The sequence below is a fragment of the Schistosoma haematobium genome, chromosome 1 (assembly GCF_000699445.3).
Source record: "Schistosoma haematobium chromosome 1, whole genome shotgun sequence".
Taxonomy (NCBI): Eukaryota; Metazoa; Platyhelminthes; class Trematoda; order Strigeidida; family Schistosomatidae; genus Schistosoma; species Schistosoma haematobium.
The window spans coordinates 3860244-3875551 of NC_067196.1; the positions used below are offsets into that span (position 1 = coordinate 3860244).

A 15308-nucleotide genomic window follows, 5' to 3' on the forward strand; every position below is an offset into this window, starting at 1 on the left:
ATTAGATGTTATTTTCCATGGGCTACAGAGTGACGAGGGATGATCTATTATCTCACATAACATACTAAGTACACTAGGTCACTGCGACACCAACATCTAACCAGGTCCACACTATTGCACTCCTAGAGGCAACCCACTAGAATTTCTTACAAAAGAGAGACATTGGATATTCTAATGGCCTTGAAACGAGATATGAAGGGTTTGGAGTTTCCGTTGTTATAGTGACACTACAGCCAATTATGAATGAGGATGAATCTCCTAAATCAAAAAACATATTTATCAGTGAGATAGATTGTTTTGTTGGTAAAAATATTGGAAAGGTTAGTTTCTCTATCTTTTTAATTGATGAGCAATGAAGCACTTAGCAACACAGACCCCTGGATCTGGAGTAGAAGATGAGAAACAGGATGCAGACTTATCAAACGACAAGTGGGAACCAGGTGGACCTTCTCCTCCCAAGAAAAACTGCTTCATAATAAATGGAACACTACGCTATTGTGACTCAGACAAACCTCCTTTTGCAAAGGATATTTTAGATGTAATCTACCATTAACTGAGGTCTATTAAAAACGCTTGTCTATAGTATGATGATCGTAACAAATTTTTGGAGCACGTGGCAACTTTCGACGTTATTATATACGACATCACGGTCAATCCTGAACAAATGAAGGAAGTAGTATGGCTTGGTGAGAGTCTGGAGAAGAACTCAGATGAATTTGTTTCCAAGAAGACGCTTATTCTGGTTACAAATTTGATGAGTTGGGTATCAACTAAGCCAAATGATCCGGTTAGTATAAAATGCGTCATCAAGTATAATAATACACTTAACTCATATTTTGGGTCATAAACATATGTTTTTTTTTTAGGAGAAAAGTGGTCAATTCATTATGCATTTGATGGAAAAAAGAAAAATCGTCATTAATTTTAGGGAAAGTAAAAGGGTTTATTTCAGGATATTTCACCTGAACACGGAAACTTTGGAGAGAGTTTGCAATACTTACCCCATGCTCGGTTTAAGTCGTCATACTACATAAAAATAGGAAGATAAGCTTCTCGAGACTAATCTCATACTATTAAAAACAGTAACAGTATTATTAGTAGCTGGGAAGACAGAGTATAGGGAGGTTTTGATATTCAGAGACTAATGAATGTTACTTTCAGAAGAATGTTAATGATGAATGGGCACAAATGAGCTAAGGTAATAGTATTATTGGATTAACACCGGAATTAAGCCTCGTAGTAACGACAACTCTTCAACATGAGAAGAATCCCAGTCAACATACTCTAATCTGTAAACACTGTTTTGTTTCAGCATAAGGTGGATCTGATCCCTCGTGCGAACTACAGGGTTTTCGCTACGTCGTAGGTTGCATTAACTCTGTCGTTTTAAGTACCATGACAGTACTGTAAATTACAGTACCAATTCATGATATTTCCTTCAAACCGCTACATAGTAATAAATTATTTCATTTTAGTACATTTTTAATAATATTCTTAAGGAAATCATCAGATTTTATCGTATTAGTTATAAGGCTATATTCCTTTTGTTTACCCTGTTCAAATGTAATCTTGTTCACTCTCTTAAAGGGATTTAGAGCCTGAGAGATTTTTTCACGGAACGGAGGTCAATATAGCGACTAGTGTGTTGCTTTACGGCGCGTGGTTAGACTTGGAGTCCCACCAAAGGAAACAAAATTGACAGTTCATTTTCTTTTTTGTCAGTAAATTTAATGTTGAATAAGAGTGTTCTTAAGAACGTCTTTTCCATAACGACAAAACTGTCATTCATATATCTACGCCAGATTCGCCATCTAACGTTATTGGCAAGAATATTTGATTTTGTATGCAACATAATTAGGTTAGCTACAAACTAGGACACAGAAAATCCGATGGCCATTCCACTTGTTTATTTGTTTAATGTCCCGTTGGGAGTAAATAAGATTAAATCTAAACATAGTTTCAAGGCAGTCATGATTCAAATAATCTTTGAACGATAGCTGCCAGATGAAGTTTGATCATCCTCTGGTAAACCACTAGTAAATTCTAGGCATTTATCAATTGGAATACCAGTGTACACAGATACTTCATAGCTTTTCATGGTTCCATTCTTTTCATAAATTAATGTTTGATATTTTGGGCTTGAATTCATTAGAATTCCTAATTATATTACGTAGGTTTCGTTAGAGTGGTGCCAATATGCTGCTCAGATATTCAGATAACGAATATTTAGGGGTTTTTATGAAGTCAACTGTAGGTCTTAGTCAGATGTCTGATTTACTATTGCAGCAGATTTTGTTTATCGTACTTAGATAAACTGACCATTGATTACATCCATGCTATAACCCATTGTAAGTCAGTTTTGTTGGTTAAATAAAAATGCTTGAAATACTGGAAGACCTTAGATGTTTCACCAAAACAATTTCACTAACTGCTTATTCAGTTAGTTGAGTCTTATAAACTTGATAAATTCAGCTAGGTGACTTTATCCGCAAAGTAAAACCATTATTCAAACGACATAACTGTTTACTTTGGAGACTGTCATCTGAAGTGGACCAGATCCTTATTAATAACACAGTTTGATGTTGTCAGTATTCAGTCGGATGGAAGATTTATTTGCCAATGAAGTGACTGAATTCAGCCACAGAATTGCTAAATACCTAAAACCAAGTGGAAAATAATCTTTATAACATATATTTCTTCGGTATTTTGCACTTCTAATACTTAACCAAAGTGAACCCATGAAAATGTTCTGTTGTTTGAGTTTCAAAAATCCACCCTCCATTCCCAACTTTAATCACTTGTCAACCGTCAAAGATCACCTTTTAATTTTATTGATCGAAATTTGTTATCATTACTAACTTGGTAAAACCATAGCGTCACATATCACCAGACACTATGTATGTTCATTTTGAGACACTATATTAAGTGGAGCGATTTTTGTAGAGATGTGGTCAATCTGAACATCAGTATTTTATCAAAGACTATAATTAGATATTCAGCATTTTTCTCAACCTCATCAATTCTTCAGTTGGTGATTTTTTGTTCATGATGAAAGCAACTGTCAAACCTAAAATGATACAACAATGTATGCCTATCTGCCATTAAAAGTTCTTATATGAGGACTTTCAATTTACTATGCACCGCTTTAAGAATATGAATTTCATACTATAAAAGTACATGGTCTCTTAAAGTTGTTAATGACCTATCGCCACTCCCATCTTGGCATCTTTTTATGGCCAGCAGAGTAGAAGACCTATAAAGCACTAGGGGAGATCAAACCAAGTGACATCCGTTCATAAAACCACTAACTATTGTCCTAAGTCATCTTGAGAGGTACCAATATCCTAGACAAGGTCCGCAAGCTCATGATGTTCTATAGTCAAGTACGTTGGGCAGTTTGGTTCAAAATTGATTTCAGCGTCAGATGCACATATTCTTTGTCTTCAAAATCTTGATCCATGCTCTATATTATTGAATTCCTCCATTGTTTTTAAAACTATAGTTTACACGTTGGATTTTTTTGCCATTATCAATGCTAACATTACATGAGTCTTTTGGGATTTTCAATGCTATTTTTCCATTTCTGATTTGACTTCATTTCGATCCATATTCAATTAACTAACATTCAGAGGATAATAAACACTATGAGTGAATTTTAGCTTGTTGAGGTTAATTTCTCTCCATTTGTGACTCTAATATATGATGTCCCGTTAACTGAGCGTTTTATCAGGCCGATTCCCCTAGTAGTACTATGCATTTACTTGAGAATATTCTTAAGTCAGAACACCAGTTGTTGGGCGAGTGTATTGTTAATAATTAATAAAATCTACAGGCACGAAAGATGCAAGCAAAATAGGAAGTGTATTAAGTAAGAAGTCGAAATATTTAACGTATCTTATGCATGTTAATCCGTTATGGTTAAGTTATTGATTATCTGTATTAGCGACCAATCGAAGAATAGATAAAGATTGAGGTGCAGACTTGCGCGTTCTATCAGACTCACACATACTATTTTGGAGGCCGAAGATCTGACTCCAGGCAGATCGGAAGAATGATTGCTGTCGAAATGTACATCTTACCAGTCCTCGTATATAATTATCGACTTGCCTGGCAATAGTGAATAACGGAATTAAATATGTCCAATACGAGAATGAGGTTTGAATACATTTATTTCGTACACTCATTGACTTGGACAGACGGTTGGAGCGAAGCCAAGATAGCAAAGCAAAACGAAATAATTCACGATGAAGAAGGCGTGTGAGACGACTCGGTTTAACCAAGCTTGAATCAATATTTGTAGTCAGACAAAAAAGTTAGATATGTAATAAATAAGTTAAGTAATATACGTACACATGGACATATAAAAAGAGCCAGAATTAGCAAGCGAATAAGTGATCAGTTGGATTATGAAGACTTCAACATGTGGAAGGAAGCGTGGTATACACTGGAAAGCTAGGATGAAGCTGGACGATATTGACTTCATAGATGATCTGGCTCTTCTATAGCACACGCAACAACAAATGCAGGAGAAGACGACTAGTGTAGCAGCAGCCTCAGCAGCAGTAGGTCTCAACATGCAAAAAGGGAAAAGCAAGACTCTCTGATACAACGAAACACGCACCAATTGAATCACGGTTAACTCAGAAGCTTTGAAAGATGTGAAAACCTCTACATATCTGGGCAGCATCATTGATGAACAAGGTGGATCTAATGCAGAATTGAAGGCGCAGATCGGCAAAAAATGAGCAGCATATCTACAACTGAGGAACATTTAGAACTCAAAACAACTGTCAATGAACACCAAGGTCAGGATTTTCAATATGAATGCCAATACAGTTCTACTGTATGGTGTGGAAACTTGGAGAACTATGAATACCATCATCAAGAAGATACAAGTGTTTATTAACAGTTATCTACACAAAATACTTCGGATCCGTTGGTCGGTCAGACACCATCAGCAACAACCTACTGTTATAGGAGAGAACAAACCAGATTCCAGAGGAGGGAGAAATCAGGAAGACGAAATGGAAGTGGATAGAACACATATTGAGGAAGGCACACAACTGCGTCACAAGACAAGTCATCAATTGAAATCCTCTACGTCAAAGGAGAAGAGGAAGACCAAACAACACATTATGCGAAGAAATGGAGATAGACATGAGAAGAATGAGCAACAATTGTATAGAACTAGATGGGGAGGTCCAGGATAGAGTGTGTTGGATAATCCTAGTGGGCGACCTATGCTTCATTGGGAGTAACAAGCGTAAGTAAGTAAGTATGTAAGTAAAAATGTAGTTTAAGAAATATGAATAGATTGATCTGTCTAAAGGCTAGAATAACCTACGTGAGTTTGAAATAGTACCAGCTCCTACACTTTTAAATAATGGATTCATTGTCTAAATTACAGCAAGTAGATAAATGATAAAAAGATATTCTATGGTTTTACTATAAGCTATCCTTTATACCAAAGTAACATTGACATTTTCCTAATTAAACAAATTATAATCGGTAATTATAAATATATAAGATTGTGAAGATCATTACGTTTTTTTGATTAAGATCATGAACCGATTGATGTTAAACCACCATTGAAAACCTGAAAGCACTGAAAGACCATTTCGTCCTATTATTGGACTCTTCATCAGTGCCTGTATCGTATTGTTTATCGAAAATATACCTTATATACAACGATGTATTGTGAGAGATTTATAAATTCCCAAAGTATTTTTCAAACGAATATAACCATAATGTTTATTATGGTTTATAAATGATTTTATAGGATGATCCAGGATTTGTGGAATCCGAATATAAACGTCGTAAACCACATCCAAAATTTAAAGAATATTTAGAATGTGAAAAATTAATTTTGAAGTTAGGTAAAAAGGTGAGTATATAAAAAAAGAATTTGTTGGGACATATGTGTATATTGATTTTCTATTCCTCATGGTTTTGTATGTAGTTTTCTTTAGATGCTTTATCCGTTACCATACGTGATAACAGAAGTTGAACCTAATAACCTCCAGATTTATTATATCTTTATTTGAGCACATAAATATCGGTACAAAGGAGCACCAAATACATATGCATCACACAAGTTGTTTGATTTGTATATGGGCTGTGATACTGCTTAGGTGCCCAAACCGAAGCAGGTGGTTTTCTTAAGGTGTCACACCTGGAGCCTTTGACCTAAAGGTCTGATCCACAAGGCAGTGGATCAACGTCAGGAGATGCAGTCCTATGATAGTCGGTGACAAACGATTAGTTCCCTCAGGATACTGGAGCTCATATACACCATTGGTTCCCTAGTTGAATCTTCCATATCCACCAACCCGGTTAAAGCACCGAACATTCGCTTTCCATCCTCTTCATTTCGTAAACAACAGTAGTGCCACGAGAAGGCGGTGAATAAAACTTCCTTGTCAGTGGTTTTATGCACGTGTCCATGTGAGAGCATTTGGAGAGGAAAAGCTGACTCTTCTCACCCTCGGCCCTAGCTCCAGATCCTCTACAGGGTTTTACTTATGAGATACTGTTTTAATATTTTTTTTAGCTGAAATAGAATTTGTTCATTTTGTATAGACTCAATGAGAAGTGTATTCAGGTATTTAATTAGTCAGTCATCCAGCCAATCATGATATACCAGATTCTTTGGGAAAAATACAAAAAAGAAAACCCTTAAAAGTTTAGTTCAACAAAAGTGAAGTATCTTCTTGAATTAATTTACGATTAATAATGTTAGGAAACATAAGATAAATCAAAACATGAAATGTAACGGGATTATATACATTCATTTATGCATTAAATTGTTTGTTTAAACTGATTACGGCCTTTAAAAATGAGGCTATCCCATTTTACTGATCGATTTCGTAAGTACAGTAATTATTGAAATGGTGTAATATTGTCAAACGAATACGTAAGCATTTCATGCTGAAATTTATGATAGAATTCTATCCCTATACCATGGCTCTTATTATTACTATTTAATTTCTTATGATGGATAGTGGCTAGCAGTGGAATCCAGGACGCTCGTTTCATCCTATTTGGGACTCGTCAGCTGGACAAACCTGTATCTCAGAGTTGATGTTCACTCCGAGACTCGAACCCAGTACCGTTCGCTTCAAACGTCATCACGTTATCCATTTAGCTACTGAGTTCTGATAGCCACCTGCTTGTGCAATGGGGTGAAGTTCAAATTCACTAGGTGTTGTTTTACTTGAATCTTTCCATTGTTATTTAGGACTGTAATCGATCAGTCCTCATGTTGGCACACATGCATCCTCTGCAAATTGCCTCGATATTGCCTTAAGTCACAAGCATTTTTTTTTAGCAAATATGGATAGTGGTTAGCAGTGGAATCCAGTTTGATGCGCGTTTCGTCCCATTTGGGATTCGTCATTATTTAGATATTAATCTTGAGGATATTTGATGGAAAACCCGAAAAATCGATTGAGTGATAGTGTGATTGATTGTCAATAATTATCGAATATTTGGTATAATATCTTCCTGGTTCAGTTGTTAGACGATTCAAAAGTGAACCTTCTTTTGCGAACACTAAAAAACATAAAGTACTAAAACAAGTTTGATTCAATCACTTCTAATTAGTAAGTTAAAACATAAGATTTACATTTGACTACATACCGATGTTGTTGTAATGACACGGGGAATTATCTGTAGCTTGTTCGTTCTTTTTTTTCATACAAAGTATATTCTTCTGGTTCAAGATGAAAATACGTCCCGTCACTAAAGTGAAATAAATTAGTCAACTGAAAATCAAATAACCATGGTTAATTGCTTTATTTCAGTTTGGAACTATTTAAAAACGCATATATTACTCCTCTATACTACAAATAGGGTTGAACTTACATATATGCTACATCTTTATACACAATCTTTCTTTTATATATTACCACCACTGAATTAACTACTTCTATGAATTCGGTGTTCATTTTGTTGTCCTTATAAGGTATGGCAACTTGAACCGATGCACATATGTGCTTGGTCCTACGTTGTAGCTGACTGACTGACTGACTAACTGAGATTTTATTAAATTGTTATGGTATCCATTAAACGACAGGAGTCAACTTTTTGAATATTCTGCACTGTTGGTTATTATGTTAATCCCGCACAACTTATTCACCTCTCCATTTCAAATACGTTTGATGTGATTGTAGCTTTATGATCTGAGATATCTGTTAATGAACTATAATTACCGCTTCTCATTGCCTTCTAATTTCAAACACCGTTGAGATTTATATCATAACGGTTACGTAGGTGATTGGTGAATGAAGCAAAGCTACTACAATTTTAACTATAAATCCATTGATTTGATCACCAAAAGAAAATCTTTTCTAATTTTAATTAACAGCATAAAAAGAAATTTGTAACTTATGTATTAGCATGTGGAGTATTCTATGGATGTGGTGAATATCTTTTTCGACATTTATTTAAAGTAAGTGCTTATCTTATATTGTTTAAATTCATTTATAATTGTAAAGATTTAATTTTTAACACTGAGTGATGTAACCTGGGGACTCGGTAGTATTAGGGGATTACTTAATTACTTACTTAAACCTGTTACTCCTCGTGGAGGAGCATAGACCGCCCACCAGCACTCTCCGTCCGACATTATCCTAGGAAATCCTTTCCAGTTGTTTCCAGTTGTTATTCATTCATAATTATTCCTTTAACTCCCAGGGCAGAGTTTAGATGATTTAATTTGCTTAATCTGGCTGGCGTTTTTTTTAGCAAGATTTTGTTCTACGGGATGGGATTGAAGACCCCATGCCCAATCTTCCTCCTTTACCCGGGCTTGGGACGGCAGTAACTGTAGAAGAGCTACATGCGAAGTTAGTATTCGGGGTTGGCAGTCATGAAAAAGTCTAAGCTGTATTTGATCTTTAATATGTGAATTTTATAAATCCTTCACATACTGGTGTTAAAAAGCTCACTATATAATACAGATAATCAGCATAATATTATTACAATAAACAAATGACCATAATATTCACGCATTATATGTATTGTGATGTCTTACTAATCGAACGCTACATTCGGTTTCTAAGCTCTTCTAGTAACCCTCAAGCTAGAACTACACAACGAAATGAACACGAGAGAAAAGATGCAAATTACGCAAGAAACACTTTACTCCAAAAATTCATTGATGTACAAAAAAGCGTTTTGGATGTCCTTGAGTCCTCTCGAAAATTCTAGAATGCTACTAAACATAGTAGCAATGTAGTAATCATCTAATCAAAAACTCGAAATGTGACTTTCCAACTTCTAGATGTTTCCGGCAAAACTTCTAGTGAATGCTGATTGAATAAGATGCTTCTCAGTGTTCTCAGATCCTTTCTTGGCTTTTTCGAGATTTCTGGATCTCCTCAACAATTTAGTCATTATCATTCAAGTTAACCTACTTAATTAAGTTTCACTTGGTCTGTATGTCTATTGTGAACTGAATGGTCGTTTAAATCAAGAATCTTTACTCTTTGACTACCCATTCTTTCAATTGTGATTCCTATAGATGGTTTGTAGTCATTTTGTCGGTAAAGCTGTACTTTTGATGATGCTATTTTCACTAAATGAGTTCGTTGAACGACACTAGAATAGGTTTGTTAGAATATACAGTATTCTTTAAAAAAACTATAAATTTATCTACTAACAGCATCATAGTTTGGCTTCTACAATGATTAACCGGCCAGTAAGGCACAGTCAACTTTATATTACCTAGTGATTAGTATTAATAGAGTTCCACAGACCATTTTTATGATTTAACAACCAACCTGATTGATTTAATACTACAGTTGTCAGTAGTAAAACATCATTCAATGTAAGAATGGGAAAAGTAGGTTTTTATTACTGTTAGTGTATCGATCCTCCCCCCTATAATATTGGAATAATGCCTTTTACCACAAGCTAACTTCCATAAAATATTGATTCAAAGCTTCTTGTTTTTAGTCTCCAACTTACTATCACTAAACATGAAAACAATTATATCGATAAGTAAACAGTCATAGCATTTATCGAATACTTACTTACTTATGCCTGTTACTCCCAATGAAGCATAGGTCGCCCACTAGGATTATCCAACACACTCTATCCTGGACCTCCCTATCTAGTTCTATACAATTGTTGCTCATTCTTCTCATGTCTATCTCCATTTCTTCGCATAATGTGTTGTTTGGTCTTCCTCTTCTCCTTTGACGTAGAGGATTTCAATTGATGACTTGTCTTGTGACGCAGTTGTGTGCCTTCCTCAATATGTGTTCTATCCACTTCCATTTCGTCTTCCTGATTTCTCCCTCCTCTGGAATCTGGTTTGTTCTCTCCTATAACAGTAGGTTGTTGCTGATGGTGTCTGACCGACCAACGGATCCGAAGTATTTTGTGTAGATAACTGTTAATAAACACTTGTATCTTCTTGATGATGGTATTCATAGTTCCCCAAGTTTCTGCCCAAATAACACAATGCAACAGAAATTTAACTTGTTCATCAAAATGTGAACTAGTAATAAAGTGTGGATTTGTACACTTAACTCTTAAGCTCACTGTTTATTTGTGAGGCGATGATATTACCGGGATGGTCAAACTAAAGTAAATGAAGATAGATTCACATTCCTGTTAGCAAAAAGAAATCAACAGTAGCCAGGGTGTTAGGGAATGATGATAAATCAGTTTATGAGGTTGTGAATATTCATCGACTGAGATGTTTGGGTCACGTGTTACGTGTCCCTGAACACCGATCATCACGACGCGCAGTGCTGACTGGTATTGGTAATGGTTGGAAGAAAGTTAGGGGCGGTCAAACCAAATGTGTCATCAGCCCTTTTAGTTACTAACTTCTAGTCTGATCCATGTTGTTAGATGCAGACGACTTGGTTGGGGTCTGCGTAACTATCGTAACGAATGGTTGGAGACTGTGTGTGACATGGATCAGAATCGATCACAATGGTGTAGGTGTATACACCCTCTGTCTTCCCTTAAACGGTGAGATTAAAATAGCTTTTTATCTTTGTTTCTACGAACTGCTTCTTTCCTCCTGTACTACATCCTTATATGTAATCTTTCTTTTATATATTACCACCACTGAATTAAGTACTTCTATGAATTTGGTGTTCATGTTGTTGTGCTAATGATGTATTGAAACTTGTATGGATGCACATATTTGCCTGGTCCTACGTTGTATCTGACTGACTGACTGACTAAGATAACCATTATTTGCTATCAAAAGATCCATAATATCAGGTTGAACTTCAACAATTGTAAAACTTGGTGGTTTCTGTCCGTTTATTCCATTGTGATTTAATTGTTTTCTTTGGATTTACATTCTTATTTCGGGGGTGAGGAGTGGGAATTCAGTAGTATGATAAAATATAAAAGTATGAATTATAATCAATCTTTTCTTTTCAATTAATTTTAGGATGCTTGGTCAACACAAAATGAATTGCCAGTTTATTTAAATGGAGAAAATATATTGCCAACTGTTCATATACTTGATTTAGCCAGGTAATATCATTGCAAATATATTACTATTATTGTTCAATAAATGTACATAAAAAGAGATGTTAGTGATAAATTAGGCTTTTGAATATGTTAGATTCCTAGAAATCAATTGGCAAACGTTTTATTTTTGTAATTTTATTTTGGAAATTTGAATCTCTTGTTTTTGCGCCCTAAATGTTATTGGTCCGTTGTTTCTTTTAATATGCTATTTTGTAACGTTTCCCAAGGACATTTTTATACTGTATATATATGGTTGAGTTGTGCTTGTTGTTCGCTGATGCTTTTGACTGCTTGTAGGATATGACTTCCTTAATCTAAACTTAATTATTTGCAGTGGCGCAGGTGCATCCACTCTTTGTGTTCTCCCAAATTCTAATCTTCTGAATTCTTCATATCCCTTTTTTTCTCTTTTCAAATTTGCCTTACTGGATTATACTTCTAGAATATCTTCCAACCTTAATCTTTCCAATTAGTGCCTATAATTTTACTACCTCTACCAATATGGGATTTGAACCGACAATTGTATCAGTGTGCTAATGTGGTATGGAAACTTGAACTGATGAACGTACGTACGAAGTTCTGCGTTGTTGGTAACTGATTGACATCTGAACCTGGACTTCACCCTCTAGATAACAGGTGTGAGACGCATCAGAATAGTTAGCTTATCTTATCCTTGTGTCTCTGAGTCTTCATTTCATTCCCCGATTTAGATTTTCTCGTAATCTCTTCAAACATAGCAAAGTCAGAAAGGAGTTATTGCGTGAACGCATATTTTAAATCAGTAACAATAAATCAATAACCTTATGTTCTATTCACAGTGATAACAAACCAAATTGTAATTAGTTGCTTTATATTTCAACACATGATATTGAATCAAAGCAATGAATCAGTGAAACGAATTTAAAATATGATTATCAGTTAAATCAGTTCATTAAGTTTTCAATATTCAATCATCATAATCACTATTGTTTCTTAGCAATAACAATTTTAGTTCTACACTGATAAAATGGGATAATTGTCATGGAAAGTTTACAGTTTACATACCTGTAAATTACTTACTTATGCCTGTTACTCCCAATGAAGCATAGGCCGCCGACCGGCATTCTCAAACCCACCCCATTCTAGGCCTTCCTTTCTAGTTCTATCCAAGTTGGTTCATTCTTCTCATGACTTTCTCCATTTTTGGGAGTAATGTGTTCCTTGTTCTTCCTGTTCTTCTTTGACCTTGAGGATTCCAAATGAGGACTTGCCTTGTGACGCAGTTGTGTGCTTTCCTCAATGAATGACTTATCTACTTCCAATGCGTGGAGTCTCTCTAAGTCTACTGCCGGTCCAAAGCCCGGGTAAATGTGGCGGTTCGGGCATGGGGTTACTGACCCCATCCCATATAAAACTAACTCGCTAAGAAATGCTAAACGGAAGAAAATAATTCAAACCATTTAAACTCTGTTCTGGGAATTAGAAGGTTTTTATTTAGAAGAGTTATGACGCCTCATGATGAAAGCCGATTTCCTTCGGAATTCACGAGGCTGATGCTTCTTCTGACAACCAAAATAACCATTAATTTAGGTACATGTCTGCAAATAGAACTTAATAAAATCTATAATGTAATACTACAATTAGTTACAATGAGTTTCACTATTATTGAATGATCATTGTCTAAAATTCAAGTAACTATTTTGCCAGATTTGCATTAAGTTTACTTAATGATGTTGCCTATATCAATCATCGGTGATTCCTTTCTTCACTAAACCATTAAGAATGGTAGTCAACGACTACGTGGATTATTATTTGGGGACTAATGGCAGTTTTCATCCAATGTATTTTCACTTTAATTAGTACCTGACATCTATGTTAATAATAGATATTTCCAGGTTGAGTACTATTTGTCAAATAGTATGGTAAAATACAAGTGAAAATTTTGAAGGTTTTATATAACTGGAAGGTACATTTAACTAAAAATAGTAATTAACTGTAAAACTGTTGAGGATCAAGGAGCTTAAATCAGCTGTTTCATCCAAGTATGTTACACTTTCTGTAGTGTGAATGTAAATTTGGTTGAACATAAGACCTTGAATTCTCATAGTAGTTCTACGTGAAATTTTCTGAACACACTATTGTGAATCCTTGAACTGGACCAAAAATAGTTAGTTCGAGCTCTCGATGTTTTCTTGGTTTGATGTCACTTCATAATGTTAACTTTCAAATTTTAAAAAAGTTTCCACAAGAGCCTCCAACTTGTCATAGAAACAATAAAAACCAGACTTCATATTCAAAGAATAATAATTAGTGAATAAATAGTAATACCAGTGACTGAGATCATGAGTCAGTTGAAGCTAGACCACCATCGAAAACCTGGAAGCACTGAACGACCGTCTCGTCTCATTGTAGGAATCCTCAGCAGTGCGCATCCACCATCCCCCCTCTCGAGTTTCAAACCCAGGATCTATCAAACTCGCACGTGAATGCTTAACCTCTATACCACTGAGCTAGCCGGTATCCAACGGTGTTATTGTCTAACTTCAACCAATCCACCAAATTGAGCGACACATCCATCATTGTCTTCAGTGACTTACTATCTCACAACAGATGTGGTTGAACTCCACTGGTCACTGCTTCTTATGAGAGCTCCAGGAAGTACCTCTTGGAGCCAGTTACTGATGAGCATTTGTTGATTCATATCAGAAGGGTTTTTTGGATATTATAGTTAAGTCAATGGTTGAGATCATGAGTCAATTGAAGCTAGACCACCATGGAATAATAATAATAATAATGTATTGTTTTAATTAATCTTTTTCACTATTAATATAGAATAATCCAATGCATAATTAATGATCCTCCTAAACAACGTTACATTATTGTCCGAGATGATGGTCAATTTACTTTGTCAGAAATTGTAAAAGTTAGTGAATGATTATGTTAATCTTTTTCGTTCTATGTACAATGATTGATAAATATCAATAGAGTATGTACATACAGAAATAGATAACTAATGAATGACACTGAATTAACTTCAGTGATATGATTTTATACTTATATTAAACTTTCCAAGCTAATGATCTGATCAAAAAGTAAATAGATGGGTCATTACACTGGCAGGTGGCTATCAGGACTCAAGATCGAAGTGGATAACGTGATGACGTTTGAAGCGAACGGTACTGGGTTCGAGTCTCGGAGTGAACATCAACTCTGGAATGCAGGTACAGCCAGATGACGAGTCCGAAATATGACAAAACGTGTGTCAAACTGGATTCCACTTCCAGTTACTTTCCGTCTTTGTATATAATGCTTGTTACTTAAGGAAATATCGAGACTGTCCGCACAGGATGCCCATAAGCCAACAAGAGACTGACCAATTGCAGCCCTTAACAACAGTGGGGAGATACAAGTAAATAATACCAAGTATCCGAGTACTATCAAGTTGTATCTCCATATTTCTGTTGCTATTTGACTGGTCCTTCCGGTATCCCACATTGTCCGGACATTTCATTTTCCTATACTGACTGTTGCTCTGGTTGTTTGAAGGGGCATCAGCCTCATGACTTCCAATGAATCTCAACTTTCATCATGAGGCGTCATAATTCTTCTTTCAACTCGGAGGATATAGTTTAAATGGTTCAATTTGTTTAATCTGGTTAGCGTTTTTTATCACGGTTTTTTTCTTTGGGATGGGGTTTTCGACCCCATACCTAGCCTGCCTCTATTGTGTGGGCCTGTGACCGGCATTAACTCTGAAAGATCTACAGTAGAAGTTACATGCATATATAAATATATATATATATATAGTTGTGGCTTATTGTACTCTT

At 35.5% G+C, this 15308-nt stretch overlaps 1 protein-coding gene across 1 annotated transcript in view; it reads left to right on the forward strand.

Moving 5' to 3' along the window:
• Nucleotides 1–202: 202 nt before the first annotated feature.
• The window catches only part of MS3_00010017 (uncharacterized protein), a 39125-nt gene continuing 24019 nt past the window's right edge, over nt 203–15308 (forward strand). Inside the window, exons 1-6 of the mRNA XM_051218346.1 lie at nt 203–538; nt 584–787; nt 5780–5884; nt 8366–8449; nt 11420–11505; nt 14314–14404. Of these exons, the coding sequence (XP_051072946.1) occupies nt 353–538; nt 584–787; nt 5780–5884; nt 8366–8449; nt 11420–11505; nt 14314–14404 (756 nt within the window). The 5' untranslated portion in view covers nt 203–352. The remainder of the gene's footprint in view (nt 539–583; nt 788–5779; nt 5885–8365; nt 8450–11419; nt 11506–14313; nt 14405–15308) is intronic.